Source organism: Podarcis filfolensis, assembly GCF_964270895.1.
Source record: "Podarcis filfolensis genome assembly, chromosome: 1".
Classification (NCBI taxonomy): Eukaryota; Metazoa; Chordata; class Lepidosauria; order Squamata; family Lacertidae; genus Podarcis; species Podarcis filfolensis.
In genome coordinates this window covers 107,161,117-107,182,432 of record NC_139604.1, presented here as the reverse complement: position 1 = coordinate 107,182,432, position 21,316 = coordinate 107,161,117, and the positions used below count along the sequence as shown (strand labels likewise).

At 45.1% G+C, this 21,316-nt stretch overlaps 1 protein-coding gene across 1 annotated transcript in view; it reads left to right on the top strand.

Moving 5' to 3' along the window:
- Window positions 1-17,386: 17,386 nt before the first annotated feature.
- The window catches only part of SPTLC2 (serine palmitoyltransferase long chain base subunit 2), a 64,301-nt gene continuing 60,371 nt past the window's right edge, over window positions 17,387-21,316 (top strand). Inside the window, exon 1 of the mRNA XM_083615206.1 lies at window positions 17,387-17,830. Within this exon, the coding sequence (XP_083471332.1) occupies window positions 17,708-17,830 (123 nt within the window). The 5' untranslated portion in view covers window positions 17,387-17,707. The remainder of the gene's footprint in view (window positions 17,831-21,316) is intronic.

The following is a 21,316-nucleotide window of genomic DNA, read 5'->3' as shown; positions in this document are numbered from 1 at the left end:
TTATTATTATTATTATTATTACCATGAGGTATTAGGACTGGAGGGAGGCACCAGCCAAAGGAGCAGCTGTTAAGTTTCAGATTTTTGCAACCCTAGGTCATGCCTAAAATAAGCAGGTATGGGTCTGTTTCTTGCCTAGGTGGGAGGCCACAAGGGGAACCCAGAGGAGGGAATGTTACAGATAAATAATAAACCAAATGTTAACTTTGGTTCAGACTGAAATGGCCATTCAAAGACACTTTGCTTGCAGCAGAATGTACATCCCTTCATACGGCCAGCCTGCTCTAGAGAGACCTGCTGTATGCCTTGCAATGTGCTTATTACCCACTGACTGATACCAAGGGTTCATTTTGAGGGTGGGATGAGGCTTTTATTTAAAACAACCTCCCTTTCTCGGAGGAAAATAATTAGGGACTGTGTAGTGATTTTTCTATTCAATATGTCCTTTTCTTCCCCTTGTCTCTGAATACTAAAACTGCCCTGTTCCATCAGCGTCAGGCTGTTTGCTTGCCTGCATAATGCAATCTTTGCAGTCTGCCTCCTTCAGGAGCAAGCAGAAGAGAATGACTTTACAAACAGGAACAATGAAGTTGTAGATGAAGCGCCCAGAAAGAAAATTAATCAGCGACTATCTCTATTGCCCAAAAGGTAAATATATTGAAACAAATAAGGACAACACAGTCTTCAGTGTCCATCTGTTTTAGGATTCCGACTTCCCTATCTGGTTTTTAATGCAATTTTAATTGCCAGAGTGCAGCGCTCTGTCCCAGGGGTGTTTTGTCGCACTTTTCCCATGAATAAGCTTACTCTGTTTTAAATTAAAGATCCCTATCTGTCTTGGAGGACTGTTTCTCTCTCTTTCCTCCTCCTCCCCTCCTCCTTTTTGCTTAGTTATTTTGTTCATGCTGCAGTATTGTTCATGCTGCCTTGAGCAACTCTCACCTTTTCCTTCAGGCTGTGTCTAGCTCTGCTGTTCCTGATATCCCCCAGCAGAACAAGGAGTATCTCTTCACCTCTACATGGCTAAACTCTGAGGAAGTTGGACATTTCTTCGCAATGCTCGACCATGGCGTGGGTTTGGTATAGTCCTCCATATATCTCTCTGGGCTATTCATTCCTGTGGTGCATCAGGATTTTCAAAATAAAACAACTAGCACCTGTTTTCAGATGTTAGGCTTGCATTTCATTAATGGTTCAAAGTCTTTTCTGTGCAGGCATTCAATATGGAATGATATTAATAAATTAGTTTTCCTGAGATAACATGTGAGGGTACACAAAGGAAGAACTGAATTCTCTTTCACATTGAGACTCAGAAACAGCCCACATTTGCCAGCAAATGCAGCTGGGAGCTGCATCCAGTCATGGCTCCCTGACATGCTTGTTGTGTTCCCTCTTAGCATTTCCAGGGGAATACTTAAGCTTTCTTCTGAGTAAGCATGCATAGGGTTACACTATTAAAATGTTTGGGGTATATATTTCTAAAACTATAATGTGTACAGTAGCTCACAGATCTCCCATATAAAGTATGTACCTGAGATGGCCACTTCTGCTTCTGCTTGTTGTGGAAAGAAGGGTGTGTGTTTAGGTTTACCTTAAGAGAGGTTGGCTGCCTGCTGTCAATTAGTGCAGGTCAGCTAATCCCGGGACATTTTAAATTGTGCTCAGTGTGGCTGCCTATCATTTTATTTAACAAACAGTATATATATATATATATATATATATATATATATATATATATATATATATATGGGACGCGGGTGGCGCTGTGGGTAAAAGCCTCAGCGCCTAGGACTTGCCGATCGAAAGGTCGGCGGTTCGAATCCCCGTGGCGGGGTGAGCTCCCGTCACTCGGTCCCAGCGCCTGCCAACCTAGCAGTTCGAAAGCACCCCTAAGTGCAAGTAGATAAATAGGGACCGCTTACTAGCGGGAAGGTAAACGGCGTTCCGTTCTTCACGCTGTTCTTCATCACGCTGGCCACGTGACCCGGAAGTGTCTGCGGACAGCGCTGGCTCCCGGCCTCTAGATTGAGATGAGCGCATAACCCTAGAGTCTGTCAAGACTGGCCCGTACGGGCAGGGGTACCTTTACCTTTATATATATATATATATATATATATATATATATATATATATATATACACACACACACACACACACACACACAGCGTGAGTGGCGCTGTGGTCTAGGGCTTGCCGATCAGAAGGTTGGCGGTTCGAATCCCCACGACGGGGTGAGCTCCTGTTGCTCGGTCCCTGCTCTTGCCAACCTAGCAGTTCGAAAGCACGTCAAAGTACAAGTAGATAAATAGGTACCACTCCGGTGGGAAGGTAAACGGCATTTCCGTGCGCTGCTCTGGTTCTCCAGAAGCGGCTTAGTCATGCTGGCCACATGACCCGGAAGCTGTACGCCAGCTCCCTTGGCCAATAAAGTGAGATGAGCGCCGCAACCCCAGAGTCGGTCAAGACTAGACCTAATGGTCTGGGGTCCCTTTACCTATATACGATGTAATTGTAAGAATGCCTCTAAGTCGTTTACGACCTTATAAGCATGACTGAAACCTGGTGGGATGAGACTCATGACTGGAATGTAGGAATTGTGGGGTATAGCCTGTTCAAAGGGAATAGACCAAACAGGAAGGGAGGAGGAATAGCATTGTATATAAAGGATGTGTATACTTGTGAAGAAATCCATGATCTGGAGCATGAAAAGCAGATTGAGAGTATATGGGTAAAAATTGTAGGAGAGAGAAACAACAGTGCCCTTACTATGGGTGTCTGCTCTTGACCGCCTAGCCAGACTGAAGCCTTGGATGATGCTTTATTAGAGCAGATTACCAAACATTTGAAAAGGAGAGAAATAGTAATCATGGGGACTTCAACTTGTTACGAAAAAGGAGCAATGCTGCTGAGTGCTCCAGATGGCTGGAAAGCCAAACAGGATGTTGATGTTTTGGGACTGTACCGTGGGAACAAGGAACAGTCTATTCTGTGCACTGAGCACCGGATGTTAGCTCAGAGTGTCACATGACCCTGTACTGGAAGTACATGGGTGGAGTTATTCTCTCTCTGGCTGCTGATGTGAGAGGGTGCAGACACGTTTCTCTGCACTACTGGAATGACAGAAATAAAGGCATGTAAATACATTTCTGTCTGTCTCTCTCCCCTCCCTGGGAGTGAGGGAGGAGGGATGGTTGTGTTCTTCTCACGTTGAGGAGAATCGGCCGATAGAGATCTGGCCTTGTCTTGCCGGGAGCCGAGACGGGGGAGATCAACAAGAAATCAAGCCGGGCACCTGGAGAGTGGCCAAATTCCTCTGATATATGGCTTGATATCAAAACATGGTAGCAGACGCTGCTGGTTATCTGATCCATGGGAATCAGCATGAGAGGTGAGAGGTTGATGGATCGTGTGCCATCCTCTGCACCAAGGAAAGAAGATAACGTCTGCATTGCAGCCAGAAGCTGAACGGCTGGACACCAAGAGGGGGTGTTTTCCAAGCAACGGAGCCCCAAAAAGGTATGCTGAATATCGGGCTAAAAGTGTGAATGCAGATTGATTTATTCTCTGGTTCACGAGAGAGCTGCGTTTGGAAAAACAGCTCTGAGAGCCTAGCCTTGCATACCAGGCATATTTGCGGTGAGATAACGAAGAGGTATGCACAGTTGCTAAGCAACGACAGTCGGACAGTGGAAAACTACTGACACCTGGGGCTGGCTCAGTCAGAGCCGGGAAAGCGAAAGTTGTTTTGACTGTGAGACAGCTTGGAGATTGCCTGCCTGAGAGAGAGGCAGAAAGACAGCTCAAAAGGAGCTTTTGGGATTTTACTAGCTCGAGAGTGGAGAGCTGAGGCTTGGATTCAAAATGGATGCCAAGGACAGGGGGAGGGAAGAACGGAGTTCTAATTCCCCCACTGATGTTGCTACTGGAGAGAATGCTGTAGCTTTGAGCGTTGTCCGATGTTACAATTGCGGACAGGCTGGGCATCTTCAGCGGAACTGCAAGAAGCCACGCCAGCCGAAAGGAGCGAAGGGCCGCTCAGCAAAGCCTGAGGCAGCAGGCAAAGGTCGTACCAAGTCTTCGGTGAAACCTGCAAAGGCCCTGATGGCGAAAGGAACCACGCCAGATGTTGGACACTCTTTTGTAATCGATACGGGCTGTAATTTTCATATGTCCCCGCACAGAGGACTCTTTTCGACGTTTAAGAAGCAAAGCTTCGCTGTGGAACAAGCCAACGGTCAGAAGCTGGAAGCGACCGGGGTTGGAACTGTGTATCTCAGGAGTCTGAACCTGACTATACACAATGTTTACTTGGTTCCTGAATTGAAGTTCAATCTGCTGAGTGTTTCGCAGATTGCAAAGAAAGGACTGAAACTGTCCTATGATGATAAGAGCTGCAAGATCTTCAAAGATGGAGAGTTATATCTTTCTGCCAGAGAGAAAGGTGGACTGTATTTGTTGGACTTTAAGCAAAGTGATTACATGGAATGTAATTCTGAGTCTAACATGATTTCTCTTGCAGGTGTGACCAAAACGAGCGCCAAGAAGGTGGCCAGGGTCGACAGAGCGTTTCAGCGGGTGTATGCTGATGTGATTGGTCCTCTAGAACCATCTAGAGGCAATGCAAGATTTTATCTTGTGTGTGTGGATCATTTCTCTAACTTTGTCTGGGTTTATGTGTTAAAGAGGCCACAGGAAGCCTTGGAAAGGTTTCAGGAGTTTTGTGACAAGGTTAAGGATGTGCATGATGCTAACATTGATTGTCTTTTGACAGATGAGAAGCAGATTTTTCTTTTACAGGATTTCCAGAGGTTCCTGCAGAAGAATGGGATAAGACACAAGGTTGCTGTTTCAGCGGAAGCGTGGAACAGGGGTGTCTGTGTACGGGTGAACAGAGAATTGCAAAAGGGGATGAATGCGCAATTGCTTAGTTCACATCTGCCACATGAGTTCTGGGCGGAGTCACTCATGTCGTTTTGTCATGCGTGGGTGAGAAAGGTTTCGAAAGAGTTGGGAAGTTCTCCTTTTGAGAAACTGTTCCAGAGAAAACCTTCTGTTGCCCATTTCAAGGTTTTTGGGTCTCATGTGAGGACAGAAGCTCCAGGTGGAGTAAAGAATGCCAGAGGCATTTTTGTGGGGTATGAAAAGGGTCTCTACAGAGTAATTTTGTCTGAATCTGGTCAGGTGATTCTCACAAAATTTCTAGAGAGTGCTCCTGAAAAGGAGAGAGTGATAGCACACACATTTCCCACAGAGGACGAGTCAGATGATGATGATGATTTCACAGAGTACAGTGGTACTGAGAGCGACAGTGATAGCTCAGAGAGCTCTGTTGTCACAGTCATTGAGAGGAAATCTCACACAATGGATAGACCTTCACAGGTGAAGGTTGAACCACTGTTTACTGTTGGAACTGGTTCTCCTAAGAGTCCTGAGACAGAATCAGTGAGCAGAGAGGATCAGCACCTCATACGCAGGTCTGAGAGAGTCACAAAGGGTGAACCACCCAAAAGGTACTCAGAAGAGTATGCTAATTTAGCTGTTGCATGTGTTGCTGTTGTACACAACCGAGGACAGGTTGGAGCTGTGTCTAAGTCAGAGACACAACAGAGAGTTGCTAGCCAAGGTAATGCAGATGCACTCATTCCTTGGAAGCCAGACAACCAGAGAGGTACACTGGGGAAACCAGTGGCGGGTAGTTCCAAGGGTGGAACTGAAACAACAGGGGAGTGTTATGTGTATAACAACTGTTTGTTTTCTTCTCTGGATCACGCTTTGCTTGCCGCAACACGCATTGATTCTTTTGGGGGAGGTTGTTACGAAAAAGGAGCAATGCTGCTGAGTGCTCCAGATGGCTGGAAAGCCAAACAGGATGTTGATGTTTTGGGACTGTACCGTGGGAACAAGGAACAGTCTATTCTGTGCACTGAGCACCGGATGTTAGCTCAGAGTGTCACATGACCCTGTACTGGAAGTACATGGGTGGAGTTATTCTCTCTCTGGCTGCTGATGTGAGAGGGTGCAGACACGTTTCTCTGCACTACTGGAATGACAGAAATAAAGGCATGTAAATACATTTCTGTCTGTCTCTCTCCCCTCCCTGGGAGTGAGGGAGGAGGGATGGTTGTGTTCTTCTCACGTTGAGGAGAATCGGCCGATAGAGATCTGGCCTTGTCTTGCCAGGAGCCGAGACGGGGGAGATCAACAAGAAATCAAGCCGGGCACCTGGAGAGTGGCCAAATTCCTCTGATATATGGCTTGATATCAACACAACTTCCCTGATAGCTGTTGGGACTCAAACTCTGCCAAGAGTGTAAGGTCTGACAAATTCCTCCATTGCCTCTATTGTCTGACAAATTCCTCCAATTTCATTTCCCAGAAGGTGGAAGAACCGACAAGGGGATCATCTATCTTGGACCTGGTCTTCACCAATAGGGAGGAACTGATTAATGAGGTGGAAGTGCCTGGAAACTTGGGAGGAAGTGATCATATTATCCTGGGTTTCAGGATACAGAGGCAAGGGAAAACTGAGTGTAGTCGGACACACACACTGGATTTTAAGAAGACCAATTTTGAAAAGCTGAAGGAACTACTGGGTGTGATCCTGTGGTCAGAAATACTCAATGAGAAGGGAATCCAAGAAGGATGGGAATTTCTAAAAAGAGAAATATTGAAGGCCCAAATGCATACAATACCAACAAGAAAGAAAAGTGGGAGGCATGTAAGGAAACTGGTGTGGCTGCATAAGGAGCTTACAGTTGAGAGTTAAAAAGGGCATGTATAAGAAATGGAAGAAAGAGGAAGTCACAAAGGATGAGTATACATGAGTAGCCAACAGCTGCAGGGGGAAAGTAAGGCTGGCTAAAGCTCAGAATGAGCTCAGGCTTGCAAGACAGGTTAGAAATAATAATAAAATGTTTCTTCGGTTAAGTCCGATGTAAGAAGAACAAGCAAGTGGTTGATCCTCTGCATGGGGAACACGGAGAAATGCTATTGGGTGACAGAAAAAATGTGGAACTATTTAACACCACTATTCAGTGCTGTCTTATTAAGCACCTTGAATTACCTGAGAAAAGTATCCTTCCTGCTTTGCATTTTCCGAAGGAGATTGAGAGAAGCAGTGTCCTGTAGCAGGGCTCCTGGGAGTCTGGTTTCCCAAGGGAGTCTCATAAGCATCCATTCCTTTCTTTGTTAGGTACTTGAGGAAGAGATAAGGAACTTTTTTCTCATTAACAGAAAGGTCCTGTTGATTACAGAAGAGGGAAAAACAAACTATACTTTGCTGTGGCACATTACAGCCATAATGAGGCTCAGAAGAGCCAACTGATGAGTATTGGAGATGGTTATTGATTTTTAAATGATGGAAGATTCAGCACACAGAAGTGAATCTAGGAGCCAGACTCATTCTTCATGCCATGTTTCTTGGTTACATATAGTCAGCACAGTACAAAGAGAGGGGAGTACAGTACGTTCTTGGCATCCGTCCGTCTTGGGAGACATTGGAGGAGTGCACCTTTGAAGGTTAAGCTACCCCTCCCAGTTTGTTGCCATCTGCAAATTTGATGAGCATCCCCTCAATTCCTTCAGCCAAGTTGTTTGAATTGGAACTAACGGAGCAAATTGGGTTTTTTGTGGGTTGCCGTTTGCTCCAGTGCAGCGGTAAAATGGTTTGTTTTGTTTTTTTTCAGGGAAAGTGCCAGAGCTAAAATAAAATAAAAACACAACTTGGACATGCGGCATTAAAGTGGAGACCTGTGACTGGAAAACATGGTGCAAAAAAAGAAGTCTGGATGAGCCCTTAGATTCTATTAAAGACTGTTTCCCAGTCTTTTTGACCTCTTCGGGTTGTTTTCCCCTCAGACTATTTAACAGGTTCTGCCCAGAGCCAGTTTAGTTTCCGGACTCAGTTCAGAGTGCTGGTTTTAACATAAAGCTTCTTGACCCCAATACCCCAAGGACTGCTGTTCCCTATAGGAAGGGTCAGAGGGCCTTTTCCGTGGTAGTCCCTCACTTGTAGAATTCTGTCCCCAGAGAGGCATGCCTGGCACCAACTTAATCTATTTTTAGGTGCCAGGTTTTTGGTCCTCAATTTGAAGGATTTCAGGAACTTGCAGTCTCTTTTAATGGGGCAGGACATGTCTTTTATTTATACAGATGTGTTTTTTAGGTTTTGATCAGTTGTGCTTGTTGTAATTGTTTCAGTGTTTAAGTCACTTTGGGCTGCTTTTGTGAGGAAAGCAACTAATTAGTATTTATTATTACTACTATTATCATTTCCAATCCTTTTCCCACAGTTCTCGAAAAATAGAGAGCCTTAAAGGAAACAAGCTGTACCTATTGACTCTACCCAACTTGAGTCACACCTGACTGCAGCTTTCTAAATGCAGTAGTGCAGGGAGTGGGGTCACAATAGATAATAGGAGAGGTTTAATGTCAATTTTTCTTCCCAGGGGACTCTAGGAATTACAGGTCTGAGAGAGGAATGGGGTCTCCTAACAACTCCCAGCACCTTTAACAAGTGAAAGCTCCTAGAATTCTTTAGCGAAAGCCGTGACTATTTAAAGTCGTATCATGGTGCTTTAAATGTATGTTGTGAATATGGCAAAGGTCAAACTTCCTCACATTGGGCCTCTTAAGCCAAGGAATGAGAGTGAACATCGACCAGAATAATGAAAACAAAACAAGGATGACACAGCTGGGGGGGGGAACCACTTGTCGCAGACACAGCAGATCCAAGAAGCTGGTGGCAAAAGTGACCTTCCTGGGGTCCAAGCCTGGGCAGTGTGTTGGAAGATTCTGCGCTGCCCAGATGACAAGGACTGCCCCCCCCCTTTCGGCCCCTTTCAAAGGAAAGTAGAGCAATACATTTGGCACCAACTTGGCTGCAGGAGTTGCAGGAAGGAGACATACAAGGTGCAATCCAATCATTTTAGGAACTCCAGATTTGAGTAGGGTTTACTCCTTAGCCTTTTCTTCTCTCAAAGATGTCCCGCGAGGTAGCGGAGTTTTAGGATCAGAGTTTTCCTTCTCCTGGATGGGCTACCTTCCCAAGTTGAAGAGCCCCATCTGGCCCTCATTTCCCTCAACAGCACGAGCAGAAACCGCTTCTTTGACCATTGCACCCACTATTGGTGTCGCCTGCTCAATCCGCTGGAGCCTGTCTTCATGGGCAGGAGAAGTCTCTAACTCACCAGGGGTTTAAAGACCTATTGGCTACTCTCACCTTGTTTAACTGATCAGTCAAAGCCAGTTCTGGGGTGCGGCCACTGCTGCATGTTGACTAGGAGCCGCAGGTGAGAGCTGAGTACATGGTGGGGGCCAATGACAACAAACTACCCCAGAAGGAGCATGGCGGGTCCCCCAGCAGAGATAGTAGAACAAAAGCACACGGGCTGCTGTGTGTTTCAGGGTCTCCAAAGAAGAAATGCGAGAGAACCAGCTATTAAAAAAAACACACACAGCCTGCTGTCAACATCTGGCATCCTAGGACAGCTGCTAGACTCCAGGGTCCAGTTCCAGCCCCTCTATGACAATTGTGTCTTAAGCCTGCATTTAACTTTCCCATAATTCCCTTGGAGGGGTGCCATGTCAGGTGCTCTGGGCATTATGGGAAATTAAAATGGCCACACCTAGCCACCTTTGAATTGTTGCTGATGTTACAAGTGCCAGGAAAGCCTAAAGGGGCATTTTGCCCAGGAACCACTCAAGCCTGTAGCCTTTCTTGAACGCCATCATGCAAGGAGGATATTGTTCTATTTGGGCATGTCAGCCACTATCATTCAAGATAAACAAAGAGGAGGCATATATCAGTCGTGTTTGTTATAGGATACAAGGTGGAAATAGGCCCATATCACATCTCCTGGCCCAATATGGCAGCCACGAAACCCGGTTTGGAAAAGATCATTCCGGCATAAGGTGGCCCATCTCGTGCTTTGAAAAGCCTCCCTTCTGGATGATCCCCTTTGCCATTTCTGATCTGCTCCTTCCCCCTTGTGGCTGCTCCTGGCGTAACAGCTAAACACCACGCAGATTACAGCTGCTAGAAGCCTTCGAACACAATGCCATTTCTGTTGAGAACCAGACCGAGTGCTCAGAAGCACGATCCACCACCGGTGCCTTGACTCACACAGCACTTGGCGCACTGCATAACAAAGGGAGTAAAAAGAGAGAGACAGAGAGAGAGAATTATCCTCTGGCAGAATCATGAGCGATTTGGGAGTTTCTGCCTTTTTTTCTTGCTGGGTTTATGTGCCTTTATTTAGCAGCAGCCTGGCATGCGGGCTTCTATCAGCCTGGAGATGCAGTGATGGAGAAAGATAAACCTGCTGGTCTGGGAAGGTCAGGCTCTAGCTGACTCCAGTAGCCGATGCTGCTCCTGCATCTCATCCTGCAGATCAAGGCGCAGAAAGGCCATCTAGCTATGAGTCCTCCCCCAATAAGTGGTCCTCTGCCTGACACATTTCCACCTGGCCTGGGAGGGCAGTGCCCTGGCTGACGTCAGCTACTAAGGCTCCTCCCTGACACGTTTGGGGGAATGTTTTTTCCTAGTTTGCCACCGTGGAGATAATATGGTCTTTTACGAAATGTGTTTGATCTATTCAAGAATGTATTTCTGTTGTATCTCAATATTAATTTGTTGATTGTTCTAGTGAGCCACTTTGAGCACAGATTGGAAAAGCAGCATTTAAATAAGCTCGACGATAATGTGTTTTCTCTCATCACACAGCTGTTAGTAAGAGCCTTACATTGGGGACTGTTTAAAGCTCCTGTTTTCATGTGTAACCAATAAAGTTCAACAGGTTTGTTAAGCATATAGAAATCTTATGTACATACACACTACATCTAAGGAGTGATGTCAATGTTTCATCATACTAACAGCATACAGCTAAGTTAGGGGTGGTTTTTGTTTCAGGGGCCGAAGGCTGCACTTAAAAATCAACAACACGCCTTTCTTTTTGAATTTTCATCATAGTTACAAAAGAACAAATACATCTAAGATAAATCCTTGCTCCCCCACCCCTCACAACAGCACATGCTGAACCCACAAAAAGCAAGTCAAGCATCTTCAACCTAGGATCCACTTTTAACCCAAACATGCATTTGGGGACCCAGTTTTCAATCTTTTACCATATATTGGCATGGTGGTAGTGCTCCTGTTATGGCCCAGCCTGAGTCAGGCCGTGACCCAGCAGTTGAAGATCAGTGAGGTAAGTAATTATCTACTCCACGTGTTGTTTTGTGAGTAACTGCAGTCATTGAGGATAAGATAAGATAAAATAACAGGTTATGTGTTGGTGGTGGAGTTCATCTCTGTGTTGCTGGTGGATTTGTCATCATACTGCCTTGTCTGATGTATTAAACATACCAAGTTCCTTCAGAGTAATATTGGGGGGGGTTGTTTGTTTGTTTTTTAGAGCTTTAAGTTGCTTTGTCATTTTTTCCATGAGGGCAATGTTCCAGACTCTTTCTAGTTATGCCTCCTGTGATAGATTGGCAGCTATTCTCCAATAGCTGATCTATTATTTGCTTAGCTGCTATAAAAAGGATTAGCAAGGCTTTAAACATCGGGGGGGGGGGGGGGGATCCAACTAACTAGTGCTGCTAGCGGAAGCATGAGCAAGGATTTTTGCAGTGGGGCTTTTCTCCCTCTCCTCCCCCTCGCACCCTCTAAAATGGGCTTGGGGGGGGGAGTTAGGAGAAACCCCAGAACACTTCAAGGGGGGATAGGGAATCATTCTGACTGGCATGCTGAAAAGCTTGTGCTGATTGAATGATCTAATTAAAAATACACAAGGTGGTTTGCAATAGAAAATCACCTATCAGACAATATTATTTATTTGAGTATATGGTGCCATGGCTACACAAGGTCTTTACAGAGGTCTCCCACATCCACCACTCTAACCAATGGTCAGCAGTCTTTCTCCATTAGACACAGGGAGAAAGTACATCCATGCCTGCAGCCACAATGTTAGCTATATGCCTCATTAAGATAGTAGTTGTGCGACCATATTGTTGCCAAGTACCGGTATGCATTCTGAATTAAATATATGGCGCATGGTACCTTTAAGATGACAAATCACACCATTCCAAACTGCACCAGTTTGGACACCTCTCAAAGTACTGTCACCCAACTTGGTGTGACAGTTCCTGAGATTGTACATTTGGATAGCATTTTGAAACAAGATGGGGGACCAAAATGTTTCAACTTATTTTCTTCCTTAGAATTCCAATATTAGTTGATATATTGGTGGTCTCATTCTAGTGGTCAACAAAAGAGATTCAAATCCTCTCTCAAGGCAAATCTTTTTAAAAAATGCAGTATAAACACCAACAACTGGGAAACACTGGCCTGTGAGCGCTCCAATTGGAGAATAGCCTTTACCAAAGGTGTCATGGGTTTTGAAAACGCTCAAACTCAGGACGAAAGGGAGAAACGTGCTAAGAGGAAGGCATGCTTGGCAAACCCTCACCATGATCAACTCCCACCTGGAAATCTTGTTGGAAACACGCCGGATAAGGCCGCCAACTTCCCAAGTCTTCGGGGCGTATCTCCGATGGTCCTCCCTGGCTATAAATCTCCATCAGTCCAGAGAGACCGGTGATAAGCGACTTTGGTCTGAGGAAACAGTGTTGACTGTTGCAGCCTTCAGATGTGAACAGGAGATTGAGCATAAGGTTGCTGTCTTAGAAGCTTCATAGAAGAAAAGAGTATGTGTCAAGGTGAACACAGAGTTGGAACAAGGCATGAAAGCACAACTGCTAAGTGCAGGTTTGCCCCAGGAGTTTTGGGCTGAATTGCTGAACGCTTTTTCTTACACGTGGGTAAGAAAGATTTCCGCTGGTATGGAAAGTTCTCCTTTTGAGAAACTGTTCCAGAGAAAACCTTCTGTCAAGCACTTAAAGCTTTTCGGGTCTCACATGTGGGTAGAAACCGCAAGAAGAAGAGTTTGGATTTGATATCCCGCTTTATCACTACCCGAAAGGAGTCTCAAAGCGGCTAACGTTCTCCTTTCCCTTCCTCCCCCACAACAAACACTCTGTGAGGTGAGTGAGGCTGAGAGACTTCAAAGAAGTGTGACTAGCCCAAGGTCACCCAGCAGCTGCATGTGGAGGAGCGGGGAAGCAAACCTGGTTCCCCTGATTACGAGTCTACCGCTCTTAACCACTACACCACACTGGCAAGGTGCAAAAGGTGCACAGAGCATTTTCACGGGTTATGAGAAAGGTCGACACAGAGTTTTATTGCCTGATTCTGACACAGTGATTCTTACTAGGAATATAGAATGCACTGCAGGACAGGAGAGAGAGGTTCTCCACAGTTTCCCCATCAATGCCAACACAGATGTAGATTCTGACATTGAGAGTGACACTGAAAGCACCACTGACAGTTCTAGTACAGATGACACAGTTATTGAGAGAGGTACACAAGCAATGTCCAGGCCTTCGTCTGAGGCTGAACTGGAATTGCCAGAGCCACTGTTTACTGTTGGTCATGGTTCTCCCAAATGTTCTCCTAAGGAAGAACCAGCCAGTACCTACCAATATATTGCAGACTTGCATATTTTATCCTCCCCAACCATTTTGTTTTCAATGGCAGAAACTTTGTTCAAACACTGAATGTAGCTATTGTCATAAAATAACATTTGTGTGTGTGTGTGCACGTAAGACATAGAAAAATAGGTAACAGTACACAAGCAGTTGAGTTATACAGAACATCTCTGTTATTGCATATACTTCTGATTAGTTAATGGTAGGCAGACCTCAACCTTTTCTAGCCTCAGACAAGACTAAACAATGAAGAATATTTTCTCTTGCCTTTCATTCTTACGTGATGCTTGTCTGTCCTGTGTCCTTTGTGGTGCACTACTTCTAAGTTTCTCTCTCTTCCTTTTACGTGCGGTTACATATTTTCATTTAGTCAGGAAACGCTGCACCAGGAAGTAAGACTAAATTCTTGCATTGTTTTTAAGACACATTCACACAAGAGTGACATCATCAGGAAGTTGGAGTGAATATAACAGAGAGACAAAAGTGCTGTGCCTGCAACTCGGGGAAAGGAGGGTTATTCTGACTGAAACCTCTTTATCTGCAAAACAGACCATCCAAGTGTCCCTATTTTCCAGGTACAGTCCTGGATTTACAGAAGCCATCCCAGTTTCTGATTTGATCCTAGAATTAGGATGTCCCTATTTTCAGCAGAGAAATGCTGGAGGGTATGGAGTTATGCAACCCCCAAGCCAAGGAGATAACTAACTATACAACCTTTAGAAGACATCTGAAGGTATAGGGAAGTTAAAAAAAAAAAGGTTAATGTTTTATTATTATTTTACATATGTTGGAAGCCACCCAGGGTGGCTGGGACAACCCAGTCAGATGGGTGGGGTATAAATTAACAACAATAACAACAACAACCATTATTATTATTATTATTATTATTATTATTATTATTATTATTAAGAACATCCCTATTTTCATCAGAGAAATGTTGGAGGGTATAAAGCAATTAGAAAATAAATTTAAAATAATGCAATGTAGTTGGCTACAAATCCACCAGTCTTACACTTTGCTCACCTGCAGACCATTCAGCAAGAGTCTAGAGAGCATATTCTCTATGAATCTTTAGTCTCATAGAGGTGTAGAATTCATATTATTGCCTACCATCCCGATCTCTAAGCAGTGCAAGATTCCTGGGGTTTCAGGCCCATTTACCCAGGGTTTATACTTTGAGTAGCTGTCTACCAGCCCTACCTGGTACGCAGGCCGAGACCCTACCTGCCCGCAGACTGTCTTGCCAGAGTGGTGCATGCTCTTGTTATCTCCCGCTTGGACTATTGCAATGCGCTCTGCGTGGGGCTGCCTTTGAAGGGGACCCGGAAACTACAACTAATCTAGAATGTGGCAGCTAGACTGGTGACTGGGAGTGGCCACCGAGACCACATAACACTGGTCCTGAAAGACATAAATTGGCTCTCAATATGTTTCCAAGGACAAATCAAAGTGTTGGTGCTGACCTTTAAAGCTCTAAATGGCCTCAGCCCAGTATACCTGAAGGAGCGTCTCCATCCCCATCATTCAGCTGAGATCCAGCTCCAAGGGGCTGCTAGGGGTTCCCTCACTGCGAGAAGTGAGGTTACAGGGAACCAGGCAGAGGGCATTCTCAGTAGTGGCGCCCATCCTGTGGAATGCCCTCCCATCAGATATCAAGGAAATAAACAATTATCTGACTTTTAGAAAACATCTGAAGGCAGCCCTGTTTAGGGAAGTTTTTAATGTTTGATGTTTTGCCGTGTTTTTAATATTCTGTTGGGAGGCACCCAGAGTGGCTGGGGAGGCCCGGTCAGATGGGCGAGGTATGTAATAAATTTATTATTATTATTATTATTATTATTATTATTATTATTATTATTGCTGCTGTACTGCACACTACCTCCAAGATCAGAGGCAGCAAAGGGAACAATCAAAGGGAGAGGGCTGTTGCCCTTGTGTCCTGTTTGTGGGCTTTCCATAGTTATCTGGCTGGCTTCTGTTGAAACAGGATGTTGGGGTAGATAGGTCTTTGGTTTGATCTACCAGGGTTCATATATTTGCCTCATGCTGAAAACTGGCCGTATGAGTCCCTATCCTTTCTGCTGTCATCCAGTAACACACACCTGTTTCTGGCATCTAATCTTTAAATCTTCGCTTCTTGACATTTGAAATGACTGCCATATATTTGGCAGAGGCATCATTGCTATGTGCTACTCTGACCAGACTGGCTTCTCAAGCAATAAGATTCATACTGATTTCTGCTCTTGGCATGCATCGCATCCCAAATCGGATAAAGGGAAGGGATAGGAAATACCTTTACTCTCCTGCAGACTCTATAGTAATTTTCTCTTTCTCTCTCTCAACATGATATAAGGCCAGAGCACACCCTATTAGCTAATATATTGGGTGATAGAATAGAAACAATATTGGAGGAATCTATACATCATGATCAGGCAGGTTTACTTCTGGGGAGACAAATGAAGGATAATATAAGAAATATCATAGATGTTATAGAATACTTGGAAGTAAGAAATGAAAATCAGGAGGCATTGGTATTTATAGATGCTGAAAAAGCGTTTGATAATGTCTCATGGGAATTTATGAAAAAAGTCCTTGAAGAAATGAATTTTGGAGAAAATTTTAGGAAAGGGATTCAAGCAATATATTCTGATCAAAAAGCCAAATTAATTGTAAATCAGGTGGTAACAGATAATTGTAAGATACAGAAAGGAACAAGACTGGGATGTCCATTATAACCTTTCTTATTTATTTTGATTCTAGAAGTCCTGACGAGAAATATCAGGGCAGATGAAACCATTAGAGGAATTATGGTTGGGAAAAAGACATATAAATTAAAGGCATATGCAGATGACCTTGTAATTACAGTCAAGGACCCTAAGAACTCTCTTTCGAAAGCTTGTTCAAAAGCTTTGATGAGAAGAAGAAGAAGAAGAAGAAGAAGAAGAAGAAGAAGAAGAAGCTTCAAAAAAACCAAAAGCTTCCAGCTCCCCTTTGCCAAATCGCCTGTCCGGGATCCATCGCGAAGAGCGTGAAACAGAAAAGTCATTTCAGGTGGCAGCGTCATCTTGGCAACCGCAATCTCAGCCAGGAAAGGGGAAATTTTGTTGTTGTTTAGTCGTGTCCGTGACCCCATGGACCAGAGCACGCCAGGCACTCCTGTCTTCCACTGCCTCCCGCAGTTTGGTCAAACTCATGCTGGTAGCTTCGAGAACACTGTCCAGCCATCTCATCCTCTGTCGTCCCCTTCTCCTTGTGCCCTCCATCTTTCCCAACATCAGGGTCTTTTCCAGGGAGTCTTCTCTTTTCATGAGGTGGCCAAAGTATTGGAGCCTCAGCTTCACGATCTGTCCTTCCAGTGAGCACTCAGGGCTGATTTCCTTGAGAATGGAAGAGGTTTGATCTTCTTGCAGTCCATGGGACTCTCAAGAGTCTCCTCCAGCACCATAATTCAAAAGCATCAATTCTTCGGCAATTAGCCTTCTTTATGGTCCAGCTCTCACTTCCATACATCACTACTGGGAAAACCATAGCTTTAACTATACGAACAAGGTGATGTCTCTGCTTTTTAAGATGCTGTCTAGGTTTGTCGAGGTGAAATTAGCTTATTTCAAAAATAAATATTCCAGTAGGAAAGAGATCAAAGGCCAAACAGGCTTTAAATTCAATGCATCGTTCTGTGGCAACGCCACACCGAATACACATCGAGGCCGGGCTCGAACCGCCGCAGACAACCACCTCAGCGGCTTTTTTTTAGCTCCGCCTCGCCGGCACAAGCCAGACCAGCCTCTGCTCCTCCTTCACGGGGCGATTCGTGCTAGTCCCGCCCCCTCTCCGCTACGATTGGACCGTCCATCCGCTTAACCCGGCCCCGATACCGACACCGCCTTCTTCGGGATTGGCCCTCTCGAATCTCGGGGCGCCGAGCCGCGGAGCTTAGGCATCTGGGTCCCGCCGCCCGGCTTGCCTTTCGAGGGCGTTTCCACTCTGCGCACCACCCCACCCCACCGTGTAAGTGTAGTAATACGCTCCGACCCCGCCCCGCCGTGACGTTCCCGCCTGTCATTGGCGGGCGCTTCCGGCTGCGTTTCCGGTGCGATATTACCAAGGCAGGGACGGGCGGTGGTTGGTTTCTCGGCTGTTGGCCACTGACTGAGCCGGCAAGATGGAGCGCGGCGCCGAGAAGCTGAGCGGGGAGCCCCGCGCCAACGGCTGCAGCCTCACCGGGCACCACGGCCTGAAGAACGGCTACGTGCGAGGCTTCCCAGGAGCGGAGCCCCACGACCAGGTGAGGCGGGTCGACGGGGCTCCTCTGCCGGGCGCGCCCTGCTGCCGCTGCCGAGCGGCCCCTCCCCAGAGCGGAACCCAGGCCGCGGCCTGCTCGGTCCCGGCGCGCGTCCGCTTGGGCTGGAGTCTCGCCTCAGGGCGAGCTTCTTGGACTGGGCCGCGCTTGCCTCTGGCGCCCCCCGCAGTGGGGAAAGAGGGAGAAGGATGGCCTGGAGCGGCTGCCTCTTCCCGCCTGCCCTGCCGTCCTTGGCGTGGCCGAGAGGAACGCTCGAGGCTGGCAGAGTCAGGCGACTCCCCGGTCCAGGGAGGGACGGAGGGAAGCCAAAGTGCCTTTCCCTTCCTCTTCTTTTCCTCGAGGGGACGGGGAGTTAGTCTAACCCGGAGCTGGCGTCCTTCCCTTCCCTTCCTTTCCTTTCCTTCCTTCTCTTTCTTGGCGGCTTTGGAAGCCCAGGATGATTTCCGCAGGGACACGCACACTTCGTGTCTCGAAATTAACTCCTCTGGTTTCAGTAGCCGAAGTTCCTCTTCGCATTCAAGAAGGAAGGAGTACAGCGCCGGCCTTACTGGCTGCTTTCGTTGAGGTTTCCAGGCTAAGACAGCTGCTTACTCTCTTCCGGGGCTGGAAGGCGAGTTTCCTTCACCCCCATTCCAATGCATCCTGATTAATAAAAGGATGGCACGAGGGCAGGCCTGTCACCCCCACCCCCACAAAATGGTCTTTTTGCCCGAGCTTCATATTATCAAGGGGGATGCCCCAGGACAGGAGTGGAAGTGGCAGGAATTAGGAGCAGAAGGGTAAATTGTGGTCCCCAGTTGTTTGGTGGGGGGTAGGGATGAGACTCCCGTATCTAGCCTTCAATAAGCCAGGTAAGAAGGGGATCTGCCACCTATTTGATCCTCCTCATTTAACTGCATTCACAGCAGCCTGAAACTGCGTTTCTTCTATAGTTTAGTTGGGGGGCGGTTCACAGGGGTGCAACCCTCTGATTTTGGCATGCTATGTGTGTGTGTGTGTGGTAAAACAAAAAAGAAACACAGAATTTCTAATTAAGGCCACATTTTGGTGCTTTATATAAAAGCCATGAATCCTGCTCCAGTTTACTGTGTGTATGACTTATTTCTGGAACTGAAGCTTGAAATTGAAGTGTGTTTAGTAGTTGTACTACTTTTTATATCTTAAGATGTTCTGGCCATTATTGACACTTAGTTTGGTTATGATTTATTGTGTTTTGCTGCTTTTCTTCTTGTAGCTTGATCATATGTAAGCTTATTTAGAAGTTAGACTTGCAGAATTTAGTAGCCTTCAAGTCTATCCTACATATACTTACTAGTGAGTAAACTTGCTGCCCTATTATTGTGTTTTGATTTGCTCTGTTTCACTTGTATGCAACGCTGTCAAATGTTTACTGATTACTACTGCCGTTGTCTTCTGGTGACAATCACTTCATTGTACAAACTTTCTTTTATTCCTCAACAACCTTGTGAGGTATCTGGATGACGTTGGTAGACAACTATTATTTTTTACTGGCCATCCATGAAGTCCAGTCTCACCATAATACTGCATTAGTACCACTATATATGCATTTTTTGACGTGATCTAAATTTATTCAGACTGAATGAATTAATATCTCAGACTTTGTATAAGTTCAGTGAACACATTGTTTTTAATATTTGATTCACTTCATGCCTTTTGACCTTTTCCATTTTGAATTTTAAGACCGTTCAACCTTTCCCTGCAAACATATAATTTTTGTTAAAAGCCCAAATATTAAACATTTACAATATTACAACATTTACAAACAAACATTACAAGAGAAAACTATGCATTTTGGTCATTCCTTATCCAGGCATTTTTATTACAGAAATGAAGAAAACTACATGTTCACATGAAGCATGTGTTCTATGGCAGTTTTTACTGAGACCTGTTTTAATAGGCTAGCTAGAAACTGTGTCTCAGGTGCAGTATCTGCTTCCAGTTTCTGGGAAAGTGGGTATAGGGTTGTATACAAACTTAATAAATAATACTAACCAAGGGTCATGCTTAAATCAGATTTTGGGTATGTAAGATCCTTCATTTAGAACCTGTGACACACAAACACACACACATGCGCCTATGTTTCTCACAGCATTTGAATCTGGAGAAGTTGTGAAAACTCTGGATTGGTGTCTGAATGAACTGTTGGACTGGATATGGGCCAATAAACTGTATTTGAATCCTGGAAGGAGAGGCTCTTGGAGTGGGTGATTCCCCTGCCTAGGAGACTGGAAAGTTATCTGTTCTCCATAGGGTTGTACTCCCTCTGAAGGAGCAGGTGCATAGCTTGGGAGCTCCCGGATACATCTCCATCACTAGATGCTCAAATGTCCTCTGTGACTAGAAGTGCCTTTTACCAGTTCTGCCTGGGTTGCAAGCTATGGCCATTGTTGCACAGGGATAGCCTGATACTGCAACATGCTCTGTGTGGAAATGTGATTGGGCTTGGTTCAGAAATTCCAAACCATTGTTAAAGCATCTGTGGTGGCTGCGGTCAATCTCTGAAATTATCTGCAGGAGTGTGGTTGGTTATCCCCTGAGTTGATGAGGCTCATTTGACAGCAACTAGAAACTGAGCCTTTTGTTTTATTGGCCCAGTCTTGTGAACTTACCATTGAATAGATGCTTAGCAGGCACTTTGTTTTAAAATTTAAGCACCTGTTGAAAACCTTTCTGTGTCACCAACCTTATGGTAGCAATGTAGAAAAGATCTTTTGCTAATAGTTAGTGGGTCTCTGATTATAACTTTTTATGTGGTTTTTCTTGTATGGTTTTATGTACGCATGTTGTAAACTACTCTGAATTTTAATGAATAGCAGTATATAAAGATTTTTGTTGATAAATAAGTAAAGCACACTTTCGCAATGGTGCAAAAAAGTTTTATTTAAAACAACTGAGTAACATGCTGTGTTCAAGTTACAAGACTTCCAACTGTTCTACAAATGAGTTCTCACCATGTTTTTTGAAGTTCTATATGCACTTAAATATACACTAAACGTGGTGGAACTTCTGAGCAGCAATAGAGAGGGTCAGACCATAAAACACATACATTAGAAATGAGTGGTTCTGCCAGCTGCAGGGCATTCTTTGAATTTTGAATACACTGAATGTTATTACAAAGAACTGCTATGATTTTAAACATTCTACATTTCTAGCTTGAGTTATGAATTGTGTCAAAAAGCAGGGAGAGAAATCATGTCCTGCATTGTTCTTTCATCTTGCCAATCTTAGGTAAGACTGAGCAAACCCTCTTTAATTCTAACATTTTGAATTGCTAGCCTGAAATGCAAGGAACTGAATGCACTACCACCAGCCCTTGGTTTTTAGTTCCTGCTAGCTCCTATGAGCAGAAACAGTTGGCTTACCCAGCCGGAAACCGTTCCTTCAGAGCAACTTCCATAGCTTCCTGCGTTTTCACACATTGAGAGCTTTTGGTAACCATGTACACAATTA